Raw genomic sequence first — 22588 nt, forward strand, 5'->3', positions numbered from 1 at the left:
GCAAGTCCACCGAGATGAAAGTAGATACAGGAGCAAAATGCAATGTGATGTCACTCAACACTTTCAAAAGACTCAATAATGGCGAACAACTTGTACAGCAGAAGAAAGCAACTAGCCTTGTTGCATATGGAGGCACAAGAATTGAGACATCGCCACACTGCAGTGCGTTTTTCATTATGGACAGAGCAGTGCAACCACTGCTAGGATTTCGTGCATGTATGGACATGGGGGTTGTGAAAATCAGTCCAGACGTCCACCAGATCAGCGTGGAGAGCAACATGGATTTCAGCACACAGACATTTGTGCAGTACAAAGACCTTTTCAGCAAGGAATTAGGAGAACTCCCAGTTACATACTACATGACCTTGGATCCCAGCGTACAGCCTATGGTCCGTCCAGCTCACCGCATCCCTGTCACAATGCAAGAAAGAGTTAAAGCTGAACTTGAACGCATGCAAAGCATAGGTGTCATAACACCAGTTACAGAACCAACCGACTGGGTGCAGCACATAAGAAAGACAAGCGAGAAATCAGACTTTGTATCAATTCCAAAGACCTCAACACCGCATTGAAAAGACCCCACCACCCAATGCGCAGCGTGGAAGAGGTGGCAGCGCAAATGTCCGGAGCAACAGTTTTTTCTGTTCTGGATGCAAAGAACTCTTTCTGGCAGATACGTCTCGACAAGAAATCATCACTGCTGACCACATTCAGCACCCCATTTGGGCGCTACAGATTCCTTCGGATGCCCTTTGGCATTAATTCCGCCAGTGAAGTATTTCAGCGCTCCATGGAACAACTGTTTGCGGGTTACCCCTGCTCAGTCATCGTCGATGACATCATCATAGGAGGCCGCGGAGTGGCTGAACACGACGCCAACTTGAGAAAAGTGCTCGAAAGGGCACGGGAGATCAATCTCAGGCTAAACCCAGACAAATGTAAATTTTGCCTGGACCAAGTAGCCTACGTAGGCCACATCTTCACAAGCAACGGCCTAAAAGCGGACCCGTCTAAAACTGCAGCGATCAATGACATGCCAGTCCCCACGGATGTGACCTCACTACAACGCTTCCTGGGCATGGTCAACTACCTTAGCAAGTACATTCCAAATCTCAGCGACATTGCAGCGCCCCTTAGGCAACTCACCCGCAAAGAGACAGCATGGTGCTGGTTTCAACAGCATCAGGAAGCCTTCGAGCGCCTCAAGTCATGCCTGGCCAGCCCACCAGTACTGGCGTATTACAATGTCAAAGACCCAGTTACACTGACCTGCGACGCGTCAGGTTATGGACTAGGAGCAGCATGCCTACAGAACGGCACACCTGTAGCCTTTGCGTCGCGTGCTCTCACAGACACTGAGACACGATACGCTCAAATAGAAAAGGAGCTTCTAGCTGTTGTTTGCCTGTACAAAATTCAAAGACTATGTCTACGGAAAGCCCACAATCGTGGAAACCGACCACCAGCCCTTGGTGACCATCATATAAAAGCCCATTCATGCCGCTCCTGCCCGTCTCCAGAGAATGCTGCTTCGCCTGCAAAGTTACGACATCGTCCTAATCTACAAGAAGGGCAAACACATGTACCTGGCAGACACCCTCTCAAGAGCTCCCAGCTCACATGCACCGCAGAGCTCTGTTGAAAACGGTGACTACGAAGTCATGAGTGTGAGCTACATATCCTCAGTCCGCCTGGAGGAACTCCGTAAACATACAGCTGAAGACGAGGTGCTACAGACTCTTACCACAATCATTCAACGCGGATGGCCCACCAGAGAAAGCCAACTCCAGCCTGCCATTAGCCATTTCTTTCCATACAGAGATGAGCTGACAGTGGAAGATGGCATCATCATGAAAGGCCATAAAGCGGTCATCCCCCAATCACTGCACAGGGAGTACATTAACATTGTGCACAAAGGCCACCCAGGTATTGAGGCAACCAAACGTAGAGCTAGAGGTGTAATCTTTTGGCCTGCTATGTCTAAGAACATTACAGAAGAGCTGCTCTCATGTGCAGTGTGCAATAGCACAAAGTCGCATCAGCGAAAAGAGCCCCTCCAACTCCACCCTGTTCCAGATCTGCCATGGTCCACAGTGGCATTCTTGATTGGCATGGCAAACATTATCAAGTTCTCGTGGATTCATACTCCGGCTGGTTTGAACTCGACCTGCTCCGAGATTTGACCTCATCAGGCGTCATATCCAAATTGAAAAGACTCTTTTCGGTACACGGTACACCTCACGTACTCATCACAGACAATGCTAGACTGTACACCAGCCAGCACTTCAAGGATTTTGCTAAGCAATGGGATTTTACTCATACCACAAGCAGCCCGGAGTTTCCCCAGTCAAACGGACTCGCGGAAAGAGCTGTCCGCAGTGCCAAGCAACTCATGGAGAAATCGCACAGAGACGGGTCCGATGTGTTTCTTAATATTCTGAACCTCAGAAACATTCCCCGTGACCCAACATTATGCTCTCCTGCTGAGCGTCTTATGTCACGCCAAACTCGAGTAGCCATTCCAGTGAGCACTAAACTGCTGGAGCCTGCCACGAGGAATGTCAAGCAAGTCGCTGCCCAACTTCTCAACAAAAGGCTCACCCTGAAGCGCTGCTATGACAAGTCCAGCCACCCACTACAGCCGCTGGCAGAGGGACAAGTGGTACGCATGCAGACAGCAAAAGGCTACGACAGACTTGGAACGGTGAAGGAGATGAGTAAGGAGCCACGGTCCTACATAGTTCAAGCAGATGGGAAGACTTATAGGAGAAATCGCCGCCACGTACTTCCTGTCGCAGAGCCACCATCACCGCAGCTCGTTGATGACCCAGACCTTCAGGACAACAGCCCCCCTACAGTGGACAGTTCTCCCCCACCACTAATACCAGCATCACACACGGTGCAACCACAACACCCATCCTCTCCCCAGCCCCAGTCCACAACGCCCTCACCCATTGAGAATCAAGACACTCAATACACCACACACTCAGGTCGCACCTGCAAACCAAATCCCAAATACATGTGAAGAAGAAGAAAAAAAAAAAAAAAAAAAAAAAGAAGAAAGAATAACCCTATCTATCCAGCGTGTTTAATATTGGGACATTTGATGTACTTAAACTCTCAAAGTGATTAGTAGGCTATGAAGAGGCCTAAATGTTAAAAGTGAAATAAGAAGTATTCAATTAACCTTATTTGTTTGATTTAAGTTGCAATGTTTACCAGTGCTATTCTGTTGATGGTGCTAAAGACTAAAAGGAGAGGATGTAGATCATTTGGTTAAATGATTATACAGTTTGTTCATTATGAGCCACCGTACTGTGTGGCCTCATCCAATCAGAATGCCCGGCGGGCTAGTTCCCTTTTTACCGCCTGTCTGTATCGCAGTTTATTGAATGCTTGGATTAAATGCAGTCGTCTAAACTCGGTGTGATCCTTGACTCATACCAACCAGTAACAACTTTCTACACCCGTATTAACCAACTTGTAGCACAATGCTTTAATTGTTTATTATTTCTTCATAAAGAAGACTCTCCCCTCACCACGGTTCCTGCAAGAGACACGAACCCCGGTCTCTTTGGTTAAAAGCGCGGGATTTACCCTCTGGACCACCTGAGTTTTACGTCTAAATAAAGTACAATATTCAATATATACCACCGTGTTCAGAGTTTTACTTTATCAGAACGCCCTCATGCTTAATGATGATGCCGATTTCTGTATAGTATAAACCCTTTTAAATATTGCTTCAGAAAATCCTCCTCCTTTTTCACGGAAGATATCCTTCTTTAGTTATTGCTTATAAGTTGTGAGTAACTTAGTTTTGTAAACCACCCTTCTAGTAAAATGGAACAGATATACTATTTTCAGAATATAAACATCTAGTTTAATCTGGGAAGGTATTTCTAACCTATTCTTTTATTTTTAAAGATTAGGTGTATCAACATATTCTCTCCTTACAGAGAGGTTAGTTGTATGAGGTTGTGTGTGTTTTAAATCAGTAATGTGCCGTTGTGTGGAATCGAATTGTACTTACCTCCCCGAGGACGGAACCATCTCTTTGAAGAACAAACCTATACCTAAAGTCCTTCTGTTCCAGTTATAAACTAATTCACAACTGAGGCTTTACAACATTTAAGGGATTTTATTTACAAAATACAAGAGAGTATAGGTATAATACATAAAATGGACAAGAAAGGAAAAGAAAAGAGGTTGTATGCCTATAACTCATTCAATAGAGTTATGTTTCCCCTAATATCTGTTGACTTGATCTATTTTCCAAATTGTTGTAAACCTTGAAACAATAACCAGACATATACATGCATGCCTAATAAGTATCGTCTAAAGCTTTACTCCGAAATCTTAAAAAATGACAAGGACTTAGACAGGTATCGCCCAATATATAGAGCCTTTACCACCAATATCCTGCTACTTCCAAGTCATTCTGTCCGATTTCCTATTCTAATAAAATTTAACAAAGTCATTCTGTGTCAAGAGTTTCAAAGATGTGTTTTTAAAAGACTTTGCCTCTAAGTACTTCGAAGTCCAAAATCGTTCAGAGTATTTTGGACTCACAAAGTTTTTCTACGTTTTCCTTCTGCCTCCATGGTTGAAGGGACAGATAGAGTCTGCTGGAACAGAGCGTGACAAACTATAGGCGTATATAGTAATGCCTAGTTCTGCTCAAAACGTCCTGTTATATAGTGAACTGAGAACCAATGAGACTTGGAAGAGAGGGAGGAGTGAAAAAAGGAACAGCTGCACGGGGGAACCCCGGTAGCCCCCTCCCTCTACTCCTTCCTACTGTATGGCCATATAAGGTCCTTCCCCCTACTACTTCCTATGGTCCTCCCCCCTACTATGGTCAGCTTTTAACCTGATGAGCATTCACACTCTATTCTGTTTCATTAACAATATCCTACTTTTACCTATGACAAAAAGATAGTAAGTAAAAAGTTGCATCAAGGTCACCTCACTCAACATACCATGTATGGAAACATGACAGAAACGATCCCAGCGTGACTCACACATCCCGGAAATTTGAACAAGTTCGGCTCGACCGGCTGCCATAGTTTTTAGTGCTCTGCACAGCCACCCCAGACGGTCAGCAGGGAATACGTCGAAATGCATGTACGTAATTACTTGATACTCTAGTATGTTTAAACATGACTATAAATCATTATAACAACGTTTATAGGTCATAAAAGTCGAAAAGTATCATAGGTCCTCTTTAACCCTTTAGGCGCCAAAGTCGCAAAATTGCGACAAGACGCTTTACTGAATCAAACAGCTGTTTTCTCTAAATAGAGTGTTATATTTTGTTCAAACTCCCCTCCACTAGTTGGCAGACATCCCATACCTAGACCTTAGCTCAGAAAAACGTCATCCTTCAATGCAAAATATTCGCGGAAATCCCATCCAAAAAAAAATATTAAAAATCCCATCAAAACTTTTTTTTGTCATATCCTCCTAGCGATTTTTTCTGGTTTTATTGAAAACTTTTGTGGTGTTTGGAGACTCTGACGTGAAAGCACGTTTCACTCTGCAGTTACTGTGCTCACTGCTCAACGAGCAGCGGGTGTTGCCGAGAGCCCCTACCCGTCTCAAAGCACTACGAGGCGGTCAGTCTCGGAGCAGCCCCTCTGAGCGAGTCCCAGCCTGCTGTCAGAGCAGAGAGGAGAAACACCTCCGCGTCCAGGCTGCAAATGAATCGCACTGTTGTTAGGTGCGAAATCGGAGATAGTGTGCCACGAAGCTATTTATGCTGCAGCTGTATTGCTGGATTTAGGAGTTATTTAGAGATATGGCAAGCAAAAAGTTGACGAGTAGGGAGTTTAGTGTTCACTCTTTCTACGGCCCCGGTCACGGTGCGTCCATGCGCAGCAGTGGTGCAGCCATGTGACGCAGCATTATATATATCAATATTATCATATTATAATGATAATAATGATGATAATAATAATCATCATCATAATAATAATGAAGAATAGAAGAAAAAAGGAAATGGTGGTGGGTAAAAAAATTAAAAATCATAAAAAACGCCTACTGTTTACATGAGTTTTGTGGTGTAGTTCTAGTTATAGTTTACAACTGTTGGCTTACAACAAAGTGGACATCATTACAAATGGATGGAGGGGTGAATCTGATTAAATAAGTTCAACTCTCTTTCAAAATATCAGGTATTTCATGGAAATTACATAATCCAACATGGCCGCCACCATATGACGTCATAATATGCTAATTAGATCAGAATATTTACTCCCCAGATAAACTTTAGGTCATCCTCAATATTGGTCTCATTTAGACTTTGTCTCTATCTCAAACCACTTTCAATCCAGAGCCTTCTGAAATTTAAGTGTCAAAATCTAGTATTTTTAAAAATAAAACACGGCGCCTAAAGGGTTAAGTAAAACATAAATGCTGTTTAAAACGATGGGTTATATATTAAGGAATCAGGTTTGAAATTGTAGCACCATTCCTGAAAACTTTGGTGCTAGGCCACCCTGTGTATTTCCCCAGCATCTCTGGGATGACAGCAAATAACTCCCTCTAACAGCCGAGCCTCTATGCCAGCAATCATTTCTGGGTAAATGATGGAATACAACTTTTTAAGGCAACTGTGTTACAACATCAAGAAGCACTTTCACCACTTAAAAGTAGAAGACACTAAAGAACTCTATGGATTATTTTCACGATTAAATACGACTTGTGAAGGATGCACAGATCCTGACCTGTCAGAATGTGCAATGCACCAGTGTCAGTCCCAGCCTCCCCATGAATGTAACCTGCTAGATGTTGACTGGGGAACTGTTCCTCTGACGCTACCACAGCATCAGTCCACGTTCCAGGAGATTCATTCTTGACACACAGATGCAGAATTCCTTGTTGGTGTCCACCTGAGCTGCCAGCCATTTTAGAACATCCTCCTCACTTTAAGTCATAATTCCCATTATTTTAAGTGAGAATTAAGGCATTTATAAAAGTAGGCACCTGTTTTTTTTTGGTTAGAAAAATACTCACACACCCTACAGAAGTGCTCTAACATTGTACTTGGTCAAAAGCCGTAAAACAAATGTATCCAGACAGGTCACAGGAATGCAGAAAAATAAAGAAAACGAAGAAACAACCATCAACACTAATAGAAAAGTAGCCCATAAAGTGCAATGTCAATATGTATGATTTGAATGAACGAAAGTTCTATTTGAAATAGGTTATGCAAGTCATTGCAATGAAGACAACTTGGTTATGAAGTAAACAAGGTATAGGAGAAATTTGCTATAGTTGAGTGGATGTTTTATTAATTTGTACGTGTGATGTAACTGGTTAGTCTGCCTGGATTTGTCCTCATCCACACCTTTAAGGCTAAACTGATAATATTAGCCTATTATCTAACGATGGTTTATTCCTAATAAAATAATTTTACTGAATAAAAGGAGTTTGGGGGAGAAGTCGCGGTAGCAGAAGTAAGCCTTGTACTGTTGCAGAAGAGACAAACTTTAACACATTTTTTCTCCACGTATATAAATGCTCACCTAAAAATCTGTTCAATGCACGCTAGATTTTAGAGTTTTTTCAATGCTTTAGTTTTCTGCAAGGAAGCTGTTTATGTTTAGAACTTTTTTTTCAGGTGTAGTTCAGCCACTGCGTTACTACGCAGCAATGCAAAACTTCACTTTATTACAACAAAGGCTGTTGGAGAATATTGAACTGGCTAGCTCTGAGCTGGAGCAGGGCTGTTCCCATACTTTCCTCTTGTTTTTGTCCATTAGCTTTGATTTGTTCAGACAATGGAGTTAAACATCGTTGACACTGATGGATGCAAATGTATTTTTAATTGTTTCAAGAATAATGTATAAAATATAAGAGGGGGTAGGCCTATGACTAAAAAGGTTTTCAACCTCTTCTTGTTTATTTGTTGCTGAGGATCCTGTTTATATATTTCATGGTTAAAAGTTTTAATTGTGTTGTATTTAGATATCTAGAGGGAGTCTGGAGTAATATGATGTGGTAGTGCTATGCACTGTGTAATATGGAATAGAAATGTGTGGAAAGTATGTCATGTATAACTTTAATCAAACTATACTCAATGATCAATGAAACGTTTCTTTTGTTTGATGGAATTGCTTTGTTTAACTGACAATTGTTGTTTCTTTTGTTTTTTGGTGAGACATATATTTATAATATTATAATATGTAAAGAGGGTAGGCATAATAAGCCTCGGCTTCTTCCTACACCCTTTTCGGCCATTGCTACTTTTTTTTTTTTTTTTAGATATTTTTTTGGCATTTTTATGCTTTATTGACAGCGCCCCCTGCCAGTGCTACTTTTAAACGAAAATTATTGACCATGTCTGTACTGTGTCTTTGAGGTCATGGACCGAAATACATTTTTTCTACTACTACTACTTTGTGTTTGTATTACTTTAATATGTTCAGTACATTAACTACATTTTTTAAAATAAACATGAATTATTAACGGCATTTTTTTATCACGCTGACCAGTAAATCCATCTACAGTAAACTAGTTGTGTTGTGTTATTGAGAACTTGATCATTTGTTTTTCTACCATACAGACAGCGAAAGACAGAGAGAGAGAGAGAGAGAGTGTGTGTGTGTGTGAGCTCAGTGTTGGTCGTGTCCGCTGGGCGGCGCCACTGAGGAGGTGAGGGTGGTGTAGAGCAGCTGTACCGAGCACTGCAAACACAGAGAGAGAGAGAGAGAGAGAGAGAGAGAGAGAGAGAGAGAGAGAGAGAGAGAGAGAGAGAGAGAGAGAGAGAGAGAGAGAGAGAGAGAGAGAGAGAGAGAGAGAGAGAGAGAGAGAGAGACGCTGCTGGAGGGAGGAAGCCTGCCTAATGCCGCAGGGGCTGACCGGAATTATAAATCTGTCGTCCAGCACTGTGCCACGGAATTATAAGACAACACGATGCATCTTCTGGGGCTATGGATGCTGATGGTGGCTCTGCAGGTAAAATATATATTTGCTATCGCACCCTACAGCCAGTCAGGGATCAGTGATCGGTGGAGGCTACAGCAGCCTACAACAAACAGCTAGAGAGAGAGAGAGAGAGAGAGAGAGAGAGAGAGAGAGAGAGAGAGAGAGAGAGAGAGAGAGAGAGAGAGAGAGAGAGAGAGAGAGGACAAAACCAATTTAAATTGTAGGCCTATCTGTTTTTTAATTGCTACATTTAGGTTATATTGGGTCATTTTCTGCGGCCATCGACCGAAGGACCGATAAAGCAGCCTGAATCGCATCCACACACTGGCAGTAAAATAGACAAGGCAACTGCGGATCCCAGACCTGCTAACGGACTCATTCAACGAAACGGCTTCGTAGCCGTGCCTGTCTGATGAAACACCAGCTTCACATCGTGTGTGTTTGTGCGTGCGTGTGTGCGAGTAGAAATCAGCGTTATTATGACCTTTATTCTTAAAAAATCAAAGGCTTTTGTTTGGCTGTAATCCAGTCCAGCCTGATTGGATAAAGCCCGCAGCATAGGCTACATTCGGAACTCTTTAGTTGCGGTCAGCATATGCTGATCTCCATTTAAAAGATGGCAGTTTTAAGTGTCCTCTAACCGGGTTTACGTAGTCCTTTACGACGTCGTGTCTGTTCAATAGCATCCCGTCTGTTCAATAGTCAATGCTGCATTTCTTCATACCTCCTCTTCGTGTCCCCGTGCCACTCAGTGTCGCCATAATTTTTTCTTTAGGGAAACGTAACGTTCAATAGCAGGAATGTGAACCTCTTGTGACAGTGGACAGTGCATGAAGATTTAAAACTTTAAAAGATCCATACACATAGGCCTACACAATAGGCATGTTCCAATAACCGGTTTCAACGTATAGGCAGCGGCTACCTGCTTTGATAAAGTAGTCAAGGTTTCAAAACCACTATTATTTTCTTCCGTCATAAGGTATAGGCTAAGCAAGTTTTTTTTATTAGCGAAAAATGTGTCTTACTTTCACAATCTTCACTCATGTGTACGATGTATTTTGATGGTTATATCACAAATGTTATTCTGGACATCACCAAGAACATTTTTAAATAGGCTACAACACTTGTTTCTGATTGATATGCTGGTTGCTATGATGCTTGTGACGCTGCCGGTGTTGTGCCGAATTCTCACTCCCCCGCAGGATCCCACTCCCCTCTGGCTTAAACGCACCAGGCTTCTCATGGTGCGTTTAAGGACAGCTCGGAAAAATGTGTTACGACATATAACAAATGGGTCTCTCTTGTAAATGAGACCCTGGGTCTCAATGAGATTTTACCTGTATAAATAAAGGTTAATAAAAAATAAATATATAAAAAAATTAATTAAGTGGTTGTAGAAAGTGCGGGGGACAGAGGGCACAAATCGTATAGACTCTCAAGTGCAGCACAACATAACTTATATTTTGATGAAACATGAATTAAATAGCCTACGAACAGTTTCCTCAAAGCCTAAGACGAAGGAACTTGGCTTGTAAAAATCGCCTTGGTTCGTCAAACTACAACTAGCAATACGCTAGGAAGGCAGTGGGGAGTGGGATCCTGCGGGGGAGTGAGAATTCGGCACAACACCGGAAACAGGAAGTGTTTTGAATATTTTTCTTTTTCTGTAAATGCTTAATGTAACTGTTAAATTGTGTTCTCTCATAAAACACACATGTTTATTTTAGAGCAGGGATGACATCTACAGAGTCGCCCTCTGACACCTCCTGTGACAGTTACAAACATTTTGTTTTTCACAAGCAGCTCGCACAACAGTGTTGGAAGCATGAGTTCCTAGCCGAGCTGTCTGCCGGTGATGGGCCGCATTCTAATAGCTTGTGACGTCATCTGAATGGCCGCATTCCATTTCAAATGTACAGATGTCTGCTCCAAGCTGAATCAAAAGGCCACTATGTTTGTTTTATAGCCTGAGATTGATTTTAATGTAATTGCATGTGGCTGATTATATTTATTATGAAATAAAATATATTAAAAACATATATTATATCAGTTAATAGGCCTACTGAACCAAATCATCCCCTAAAGCCCTACTCTGTGTGTGTGTGTGTGTGTGTGTGTGTGTGTGTGTGTGTTTGTGAGTGAGTTGTGTGTGTGTGTGTTTGTGAGTGAGTGAGTGAGTGAGAGAGAGTATGGCCAAACGGACTGAAGACTTCATTTCATGCCCCTCATTTAATCCCTGCACTCTCTTCATAGGCCTATTTTAATGAGATATTCAGAATAGTCAGCAGTTGTGGAGTGTGTCAGCATTGGACAGGAGACAATGTACATCAGTGGCGGACTCAGACTGTTTGAAGGCCAGGGGTGAAAAAATAAAAAGGGCACATTCTGGACAACATGTGGACACACAGTGGCGTTTCTAACTCAATGGTGTTTTGTTCCCCCAGCGCAGCCTTAAAGGCAGCGCTGCCTGGAAGGCCCCGTTCGGGGCACTTGTTACATCTCCATGTAGCACTTACTTGTGGCACTTTGTAGTTTGGTTTAATTTGCAGCTATAGTACTGACGTGATTCTTGTTGTTCTGAGTTTTGTACCTTCATTGTTGAATGCACTTAATGGAAGTCACTTTGGATAAAAGCATCAGCTAAATGTAATGTAACAAAACACTAAACACTGTGTTTTTAGATGTTAAAAAAACGGTTGGTACAATAAAAAGAGGGGTCTGGGGGATGACCCCCTGAAAAAATTTAGCTTCAAAGACACTATTTCCCCTAATTCTAGCGACTTTATAAACACTAAAATTAGTTGTTCACATCATTGTGCACTTTCACATTTTAGCCTAAGAAGGGAGGATGCCTTGCTGCTTTCATCTTTACTAACATTTAAGTAAATTAGACTGGAGAAAAATCTATGTGCCGCTACCATACAGTCTTTGACCGCTGACAGCCAGCTATGGAAATATTGAAGGAAGTTTTCCTTCATGTTGAGGTGATAGCTGACTATTATCGTCTCTCTTGCATGACATAACCTACACTTGAATGAGGACCTGATCTTGACACTCACATTTTTTAAATACATTTTAAATGGATTATGCAAACTGAAAATATTAAGTTTTTCTAACTTGGCATCTAATTGCGCTTTTCCACTATGGGTACGGACATACTCTTAATCCACTTTTTGCTTTGTTATCCAGTAGAGATATAAATACCACTCGATGTAGCTGTTTGTCATAGCGACGCCACATGAAAGCAATGCCTCTTTCGCATTCCCCGTTTGTCGGCTACCAAAGAGAGAAACGTCTTCACCTCATTAGATTACCACAACATGTCTTTTCGGTTTGCCATATTCTTGCTCCAGAGGGCACATCATCATCATTTAGGCCTATTGTATGGAGGGGCAACCTAGGGCACTCAATAATTTTTGTTCACGTGTAAAGGGCAGCCAATAAGGCACTTTCTCTCATTTTCACCACCATAGAGGGCACTATGGAGACCATGGAGACACCAGGGGCCGTATTCACAAAACATTTTATCTTAGCACTAAGAGTACTCCTAGGGAGCACTAAAAGTTCTTAGTTAGGAGTAATTTCTTAAAACCTATTCACAAAGCTGATAAGACCAACTTTTACTAAGGAATGGGAGGGACTCCTAAGCTAAGACTAGAGGGTGTGGTTGACCCTGTTGCTATGGATGACGTCATGTTCATACCTTCAATGCCCACAGTGATTGGCTGAGAGGGAATGAGAGCTAAGAGTGAATTTATATGATAGAAACACTGTGGGAGATATCCATATCGTGTCGCTGTATTAAAGTAAAGAGTTTTTACATACAATTAATGACAAGTGACACTGATTTAACATGAAACCAAGATACTGCAGGGTTTCCCACACATTCGTTCACAATTAGCCTAAAATAGCGCCACATAGGTCTATTCATTTTACAATGATTTGAATCGGAAAAAATATTCTCATTGAACAGCTGCACGCCATGCACTCTCACTGTATTTCTCTCAACGGCGACTATGCAGCAATAGTCAGACAGCGACAAACCAGGAAATTCACTATTTAGAAACAACAGCCAGCGAAATCGTAAAGTGCATTCGGAAGGAAAAAGGCGAGACGCGCAACTATACAGACAGTGGACCTGAGGAATGGAGGAGATGGTGCGAAGCGCCACACATAGGCCTACTCTAGTAGGAAATTAAACCCAAACGTGACACCAACAGTAACTTTCAGTGTATCGTAAACCCAAAGCAACTGCAGGAAAAGGAACTTAATAAATAATTTTTTATATAAATATAATATATATATAAATGTGTCTATACTTTCTAAATATAGCTTTACTAAGATCATTAAACCCTTACAGCTATTAAAGGTACCTTTTATAAAGCTCACTAGCATTAAATCTCTCCAAAACACCATCAAATGGTTGTCTGTGATTTACTCTTAGTGACTTAAGGTGCGAACACACTAGGCATTTTACACGCGTAAGATTTACGTGCGTAACGCAGCTAAAATGTTGCTTGATCATTTTGTGTCAAAAATGGTTATACGCGCGTAACGTGCCTAGTCTCCCTCCCGATATTGTATTTCCCTTATCAACCATGGCTGATCAGACCCGACACAACAGCGTGCATGTCCGCACAAAAACTACAACAACACGGCCAACAACTGTGCCAAAAGACAAACTGAACAGCACAAATAGCCTAGCATTAAAACAGCATTGCATATTCACGGCAGCTACATAACAAACACAGTTACAGCAGCATCGGTGCACGGCGGCACAACATTAAGGCAAGTAGCCAAAATTACCCTACCTGGCTGTGACAAGGGACCGTGGCTGGCGTAGATCAACACCGGTGCGTCGCTCTACTTGTCGTGAAAGTCCCGCGGACAGTCGTCATGTTTGGGTTCATAATATGAGGCGCTAGCCGCCCGCACACAACAGGGTGAGTTAACTAATGCTATACGGCGCTAACTTTGTTTATCGGCTAAAGCACAGCCGCACATTGAATTAACCAGGAAGTCCATTCTCCTGGTTTACTTTCCCCACGTGTTCTAACCCCGAGCGGCTTCATACAGCACCGGCCGCCCGCAATACATTTTTCTCCTCGGTGTCTCTCATCATCAGCCTCTGTGTACAGTACACTGTTCTCCGACCCTGCCAATGTATGTGACGTCGCGGGTCAAGCTCAACGCTGATTGGCCAACGCGGCTAATCGTCTCGCGTAGGAGCAACAAAAGTTAAATTTTTTGAACTCCGCACGTAATATATACGCGCGTAAACATGTTGCTTTAGCGCGAGTGAAAATGTTGCTTTAGCGCGAGTGACGCATTTACGCGCCATGTACGCGCGTAAACCAATGGTTCCCTATGGAAAAGGGGCGTATTTCATACGCGTCTGTACGCGTGTAAAGTGCCTAGTGTGTTCGCACCTTTAGGAGTCCTCTCGAGGACTCCTAGCTGTTCATAGATTTAGGAGCTAGTTTTAGCGCTAAAATGCTTTGTGAATTACACTTATTTTTAAAAAGTTAGGAGTCCTAAAATTAGGAGTGAAACGCCCCTTATTTTTGAGAGTTACTCCTAAATCAGCATGTTAGGACCTACTCTTAGCCTTAAAATGTTTTGTGAATACGGCCCCATATGGGCACTAGAAGGACCAGACGGGCACTATCAAGGCACTGGAAGGGCACCAGACGGGCAGAAGGGCACTGTCAGGGTACTAGAAGGGCACTAGACGGGCAGAAGGGGACTTTAAGGGACACTCATGAAGGCACGTCATCAAATTTTCTTGTTCTAGAGGGCACATCATCATAATTTATTGTATGAAGGGGCACCTTCATACAATAAATGAAGGCGGCAGTGGCGAAGTGGGTAGGGAGTCTGCCTCTGGAGTGCAGGGTCGGAGGTTCGATTCCCCGCCTACCCACATGTCGAAGTGTCCCTGGGCAAGACACTGAACCCCAAATTGCTCCCGATGGTTCAGACAGCGCCTTGCTTGGCAGCTACTGCCATCGGTGTTTGAGTGTATGTATAAAAAAAATGTGTATTGTGAAGCGCCTTGTGACCCTGGTCTGTGAAGGGCGCTATATAAATAAAGCTTACTTACTTAAGCTTACTTACCCTAGAGGGCACCCTATCATGTTTTGCACGTGAAAACGGCAGCAAATAAGTAAGGAATTTTCTCTAATTTTCACAACCCTTGAGGGCACTTTAGCGCACTTTTTCAACCATTGAGCCACAAGGGGGGGGCGGTCGCCACTGATGTACATGCACAGTTTGATGGCATGGTGTGGGTGTGGGAGGAAGATGGTTGTGAATTTTTGGATGATATGGAGCACTAGGGTGAAAACAATAGGATGCCGGCCTAGTCCCATCCTGGGGGAAGAGGTTGAGATGGTGGAGGGCTACAGATACCTGGGCATTTATTTCAACAACAGACTGCAAATGTAACATGGAGGTTGTGCATGGAGGGACAGAGCAGACTGTACTTCATGAGAAAATCTTTGTTACTTCTTTGGGCCCATATAGTTGATTGTGGAGAGAATGATCATTCACAAGCTGCTGAAGATAATGGACAGCACTGCTCCTTCAGCTATTCAACCACTACAGAAAGTAATTCCTGCCAACTGCAATACAATCCACAACAACCGCTGCTTCAATGCTACAATTTTCTTATGGCAATGGCAAGTACATCAACCATCTGTAAGTCCATCCATCCATCCATCCATGCAGGTATATTTGATTTAGGCCTATTTGGATTTTAGATTATGCATAGCGATCTGCATTGTAATCTCTGAAGGTGACACCTTTTGGTTTACTATTTCCACAAGAAAACAAATGAGCAAACAAAAAGCTTAATTTTCCTTAGTGGGCCATCAAAGTGATCAGAAGATCAAAAACCTTGCCGTGAGAACACCAACTGAATACATCGCTGGAAAGGTCTCAATGTTGAGAGTAACTTTTGTTTGTGTGAAGATTCTATGATTCTACATTTAAACACACCTACAATTCACCACCATGCTCTTGATTTGATTTATCTGCACAATAAAAACAACAAAAAACATGTAGGCCACAGAAATATAAGATATAAAGTAAAAGGTAAAAGGTAACAAATTGTGCAGGTGAGATAAAACAAAAGTTGTGAAGGGTATCTCACCTCAAAGGTAATTCAATGTAAAAGTAAAACTGCGAGCAGTGATGACCGGGCCCTCGCACTCTCGTGCTGGACGCCGTCCGGCCGGCCTCGGCGCGACTGCGCGAGAGGATGCGCCGCGGCCTCCTCCTCTTCGGAGCATGCGGCGCAGCGACGCTGGAAGCGCTGAAGTTGCCGCGACGCGCTCGATACGGATATGAGGACGTCCTCAGGCCTGGGCTCTTACCGGGCAGGTGAAGTTTGGAGCGCGTGGGACGGCGCAGAGCGAAATTACAGCGACTTCCTGTTTGGCCGACTCCTGCAGCTTTTATAGCTCAGGGGCCATATTACAGAAACTTCCTATCTTAAGTCCTAACTTAAGATAGGAGAGTCTAAGATAGGATTTTCTCTGATTTGGTATTACAGAAACACATCCTAACTAACTTTAGGAATCCTATCCTATCTTACCACATCCTATCCTAAGTCTATTTAGGAAATCCTAACTGCTAGATCAAATGTCAGTTTGCAGCATTTCTGTCTGTTGCATAGCAACCGACAGTGTTCTATCTCAACTGACTCTCAGCCCAGCCTGACAGTATTGTGTAGGCTAACAGCTAACTTTGGGCAGAAAAGGCCTTTGACTTTAAAAAAGACAAGTTTGAGCTGTTGGTGACATCTGTGGAGAGGGTGAAGGAAGTTTTGTCTCCAACAATTTTTTTTCTTTTTTTTAAGAGTAAGTTCAAGTCATTCAATAGCCTTTCAGTAAATACATTCACTGTGTCTCCATTGACTTGGTTTTAAAAAAGAAAACACAGCTAGTCTGGGTCTAACTGAAAAGTTAGGCTGGCTGAAGGGTGATCCTAAAGTTAGGCTGAAGGGTTATCCTAAAGTTAGGCTGGCTGAAGGGTTATCCTAAAGTTAGGCTGGCTGAAGGGTGATCCTAAAGTTAGGCTGGCTGAAGGGTTATCCTAAAGTTAGGAGACATTTTTTAAGATTCTGGGCAGTTAGGATGCTTCTGTAATACACTTTTCCTATCTTGACTTAAGATAGGAACATTGACTTAGGAACTGTTCATCTGTAATGGCTATTTTCCTAAATCAGGTCCTAACTCTAATTACCATGGTTACCAAACAGTTAAGATAGGAATTGTGAGTTAGGAAGTTTCTGTAATACGGCCCCAGGAGAGCAGCCAGCATGGGTGTTGACGATCAGCAATCAGCTCCTGGCAGCCTGCCAATCAGGAAGTGCCAGGAGCTGTCACACCCCCCTCCATAAAAACGAGGCCCACCACGTCACCTTGCGGCCGTTCACGCCTAGTAGCTCTGGCGGCAGGGTGTGAGCGGTGTGTTCATGCACCCGCAGCGAGCTCGGCGCCTCCTCCTCCTCCCTCTGATGCTGCATTCAGGGACCTCAGATCTCGCTTTTAACAGGAGACAATGCACCCCACCCATCAGAGGTGGCCGCATCAGGCCACATACATGCTCCTTCATCAGAAGCCAAAACCCCTTCCTCCATCAAAGTCGCCTTCAGGATACGTTTGATTGTGTCCTTCAGACATGTGGCTGCAATTTCAATTCCGAAATGATCAGCAATTTTCAACAGTTGGTCCTTTGTACAGCTGTCCAGCAAGATCTCAGAAGGAGACTGAATAAACGCTTCTACTACAGCAGCCATGCCAAAACAGCTTTGATCACTGGGATGCAACTAGAATTAGAACTTCCCCCCTTAAAGCTGCAGTTGATAATTTGAGCCGTTGGGATCCCAACGGCTGTTTCCCCAACGCTCTACCTGCTGTAGCTCCTCCCTCTGAACGACAGCTTCGCGCGTTTATGTGAATTCAGTTACATTGACAGGAGACAAACACCATGTCCGATTCCGAGGTGATTAAACATTAGTAATGATAACTACATACGTACATATTGAGCATATATTTTAATCACAGACATACCATGTATGTTAGCTTAAAATCATTGTAAGTGTGCTGGTAGGCCTAACAAAAGTAGCTGTAACAGCCAGGCAAGATAGCAAACTAATTGTAACAAAGCGGAGAGGTGTGTGTGTATCTCCTATCAATGCTCCTGCTCTGACCGCAGCTGGGAGGGGCTGCTCGGGCAGTGTTGCCAACTTAGCGATTTTGTCGCTATATTTAGCTACTTTTCAGCCCCCCTGGCGACTTTTTTTTTCAAAACAGCGACAAGCGACAAATCTAGCTTTTTTCTGGTGTAATTGGTGACTTTTTCGCCGAAGCAAATATCACTTTTAACGCTTCTCAACGAGCAGCGGGAGCCTCCTGGCCCGTCCCCCATCACAGAGCACTGACAGACGGCCCGGTCCTTGCGCAGCAGCCCCTCCCAGCTGCGGTCAGAGCAGGAGATAGCCTACACCTCTCAGCTCGGGGCTCCCGCTGCTCGTTGAGAAGAGATGATACTTGCTTTGGCGAAAAAAGTCACCAATAACACCAGAAAAAAAGCTAGATGTGTCGCTTGTCGCTGTTTTGAAAAAAAAAGTCGCGAGGTCGCGGTCGGAGAGGTCTTGATGCGATAGGGCAAGAAGACATGGCCGGTGTACTTTTTTTCAAGCTCTCTCCGTCTCCCTTTCAGCAGTTAACTTTTCAATATTCGTCTTTCCTCGTTTTTTTGCTGTCTTAGCGGTGTTAGTTGTTAGTATCCTGGGAATGGTAAATTGAGGGTTCGTTTGTGAAGACATTGCCACTCGCTGTCCGCCGTAGTAGCCTTGTACCAAACAGTAGGCTAGTGTCAGACTGCTAGGGTCGTGAACGCTCACGCAACTGACGCATCAACGTCGTTGCCAAGGTCCCACAGCCAATAAGAACGGAGAATCTGACCTCGCTCTGATTGGTCAAAATTAACATGAGCGTGGCAATTTTGGGGGGCAGCACACAGAGGCAGGGGGGAGCAAAGTGATAAAAAAATATTTTCAGACCACTTCACCTACATATAGCTGAATGGCTATTATGACAGTTTTGCCAAATATTACAGTAAAAAAAACTCTCAACTGCCGCTTTAACTGCCTATATAAAACCTGAATAATCTTGACCCTAATGTTCATGCAGCTTGCGGTGGGTATTTATGCACTGTAAACCAGCCGGTTTGAAAGGCGACCTGCAAGCAGACAACCCCCAATATCCTTCGGATGTGCCCCCGAGACAATTGAAATTGAACAATTGACACTAACCACGCCCCACAGCACTACCAAAAGGGAAAAACAACAAAAGAAAAAAAATTCACGCAACCCAAAGGGGAAACGCAACTGAAGCCTAACAGGGAAAGTTCAAATTCAGACATGTGCTCACCAGACAATCAACTCTGTTAGCCTAGCCTCAGCCGACTACCCACTATGAAAGGAACCTGCTCCCAAACCAACTACTAACCTGTCCTCCTTTGTGATATTCCTCCAAACTGTTCAACTACTCAATCCAACAACTTATTGACGAGCCCCCATGTCACAGCCAGCTCAAGGGAATGACAAATGAGGAACCACACAAGAAAGTTAGTTTAACCAAATTATAATTTATTTAAACCAATTCAAAATTAAACTAATAAATGGTGCGTGAATGTCAGTAATCAGTAGTGAGTGCGGTGTCTGTGTGAGTGAAGAGTGTATGGGGTGTGTAAAGCAGCACTAACTAAAACAAACCAAAACCAACCAAACCAAACCATACGTCAAGGGAGGGGAGCCCAAGTGACTGACTCCTGCAGCTTTTATAGCTCAGGAGAGCAGCCAGCATGGGTGTTGACGATCAGCAATCAGCTCCTGGCAGCCTGCCAATCAGGAGGTACCAGGAGCTGTCACAGCGGTCTATGAAGGCTATAGCCTGTGAAGGCCAATTTGAGCGTTGTTAAACGAGACGGTCTCTGCAGGTCTCCGTTTACGAGCATTTCCGGTTTGCGTAACAAGCCATTACCTTGCGTGGCGACTCGCCGCTCCTGTGCTGCCTAGCAACCCTGATTGCTGTCAACGGAGGAAAAAAGAAAAAGAAATAAAAAAAGTACAAGAAAAAAAGAATGGAAGATAAAAGTTAAAAAGATGGAGCAACACGTTGCTGTTGTTATTTTTTATTTTATTTTATGCCATCTCTGAAAAAAACGCAATGAATCTTGGGATATATTGGGCCGCGAAGGATCCATCTGTTGCAGCCTTCAAAACCGTGAAACGAAGGCTGCATTTCTCGGCCGCCCACATATGAAGGAGCCTTGCAAATGAAACAAGCCTTTGCGCACCGCTATGACGCAATCGGTCTTCAAATGCAGCCTTCGTAGACCGCAACCCCTGAATTGAGATTCACCGAGAGTATGGTGGAGTTAGGCCAACTTCCTGTTTTTTTGGCGAATACGTCAAAATAAAAGACTTCCTGTTGATTTTGGGGCGGGGCGTCAAGAGGCTTTTTTGTTTGTACTGGGATTGTACATTGCTGTATGAAATTGTGTTCTAAGTATAACAGAGCCTGAGTTATGATCAATTAAAAAGTTCCGTTTTTTAGGTTTTTTGGCGAATGAGGCGCCGGTGCTGCAAAACGGTAGTCCGGATAAAACGATCTTTCGGGCATATCATCTTCCATGTCGGAGTGCATACCCTATCATATTTCTTTTTGCACAAAAAGTTGTTATTTGTGCATGTTACTCTGCAATCCTGTAGAGTAATGTGGAGTTATGACATGAGTAAATTTTGGTGAATATTGGCCGGCATTTCGTCATAGTTATTCGGAATCAAACACATTTTTTTTTGGTATATCTTCCATGTCTTATGAGTGTCCCTTTCATTTTCATTTTGCAAAATATGTTCCTGCTAGGAGTTATGAATTTTTGAACATTGTGATGATTTGAGAGTCAGAAATTCACATATTTCAAATTAAAAGACTTCCTGTTGATTTTGGGGTGGGGCTTCAAGGATACATTTGGGTTTTAAATTTGGTGCAGCTAGGTATAACACAGCCTGAGTTATGATGAATTAAAGTTTCATGAGGTTCGTTTTTTATGATGTTTACGTTAACTTTGACCCCCAAAAGCTCCCTGGTACTATTGTAATTTTGAAATCTTTTTGCAATTTAACATCGGGCAAGCGTCTTGAGTATTTGAGAGGTGGTTCGACGTCCCTGGCGTAAAAACTCTAGGACGAGTTTGTCGATATGTGAAATTCTGTAATATGGCGATTTTAGGCACTAAATCCAAAATGGCCGACTTCCTGTCGAGTTTGGCCCAGGACATAAAATTGCATTTAGGTGTGCCCCGGGCCAATACATGTTGTCCTACAATTTCAGGCTTCTAGCCCAATGTTTGAGCATGCATTTCCTGAAAAACTGTTTGTGGCCCCTTGGGGCCCCCTTTTTTTGGCTCAGTCTCGAAACCAACGATAAGTTGCAATTTTTTACAGGTCTGATGGGTACGCAAAACATTTTCAACTTATGCAAGACGGGAAGGGGGTGAAAAGTGCCAAAAATGACTAAAAATAATAATAAAGAAGAATAAAAACCAGTCGGTGCTCGGGCCCTAATAAAAAGAAGAATAAAAATCCTTTGCATTTCAGTAGGTCTTCGCACCGTATTCGGTGCTCGGGCCCTAATAATGAATGAAATAAAAAGTAGGCTAATTTAATCCACAAGGTTATACAGAGGTGAAAAAGCGAGCAAAGTGGGCATATGGTTGTAGTTTTCCTGCTATTTTAACTGTTAAGTCCGCAATATCGAGTAATCAGCTCTCTAAATACATGCCATATGTTTAAACCGGAAGTGCCTATCCGATTTTACTTTGTAATGTATCGCTTCACTTCCTGTCTGACAGTGGAGGAGGCCTGAGCTCTGCTCTCTTGATGGGCTTTCCTCGTGAAAAAGATGAGAAAATTTTTTCATAACTATCACAGGAGGTGTCAGCAGGCGACTGTAGATGTCATCCCTGCTCTAAAATAAACATGTGTTTTTTAAATGAGAGAACACAATTTAACAGTTACATTAAGCGTTTACAGCAAAGAAATAATAAGTATTCAAAACGCTTCCTGTTTCCGGTTTAAGGCAGCGTCACGAGCATCATAGCAACCAGCATATCAACCAGAAACAAATGTTGTATTTTAACATTTGGCGATGTCCAGAATAATCTTTGTGATATAACCATCAAACTACATCTTACACATTCACTGAGTGAATATTGTGAAAGAAAGACACACATTTCTCGCTAACAATGTTATTTAATAGCTTATACATCTTAAAAATCATCAGAATAAAAACTGTGGCAATGGCGGTCACAGCTTGGATTTTGTTTCGGCTGGGAGGATTTGAAAGTCACGTGACATGTACGCTGTCCATTAGAAATTAATTAGTCACAATTTCAAGGTCTTTATTGTGAAACTACTACATTTTGCACTGTGGACCAACCTGTTATTTTACAACCCCAATTCCGAAAAAGTTTGAACGTAATGTAAAATGTGAATAAAACAAATGTGATCTTTTCCTCATCCTTTTCGACATACATCAATACATAACAGTACAAATACATCATACACTCAACAAAAATATAAACG

General features: G+C 42.9%; 1 protein-coding gene across 1 annotated transcript in view; it reads left to right on the forward strand.

The window, feature by feature from the left end:
- Positions 1-8907: 8907 nt before the first annotated feature.
- LOC307253791 (cadherin-2-like) overlaps positions 8908-22588 on the forward strand; it is a gene marked incomplete at its 3' end in the record, with an annotated part of 220383 nt that continues 206702 nt past the window's right edge. The window contains exon 1 of the mRNA XM_080031959.1: positions 8908-8958. Within this exon, the coding sequence (XP_079888085.1) occupies positions 8917-8958 (42 nt within the window). The 5' untranslated portion in view covers positions 8908-8916. The remainder of the gene's footprint in view (positions 8959-22588) is intronic.

Source organism: Ammodytes marinus, assembly GCF_949987685.1.
Source record: "Ammodytes marinus genome assembly, chromosome: 8".
NCBI lineage: Eukaryota > Metazoa > Chordata > Actinopteri > Uranoscopiformes > Ammodytidae > Ammodytes > Ammodytes marinus.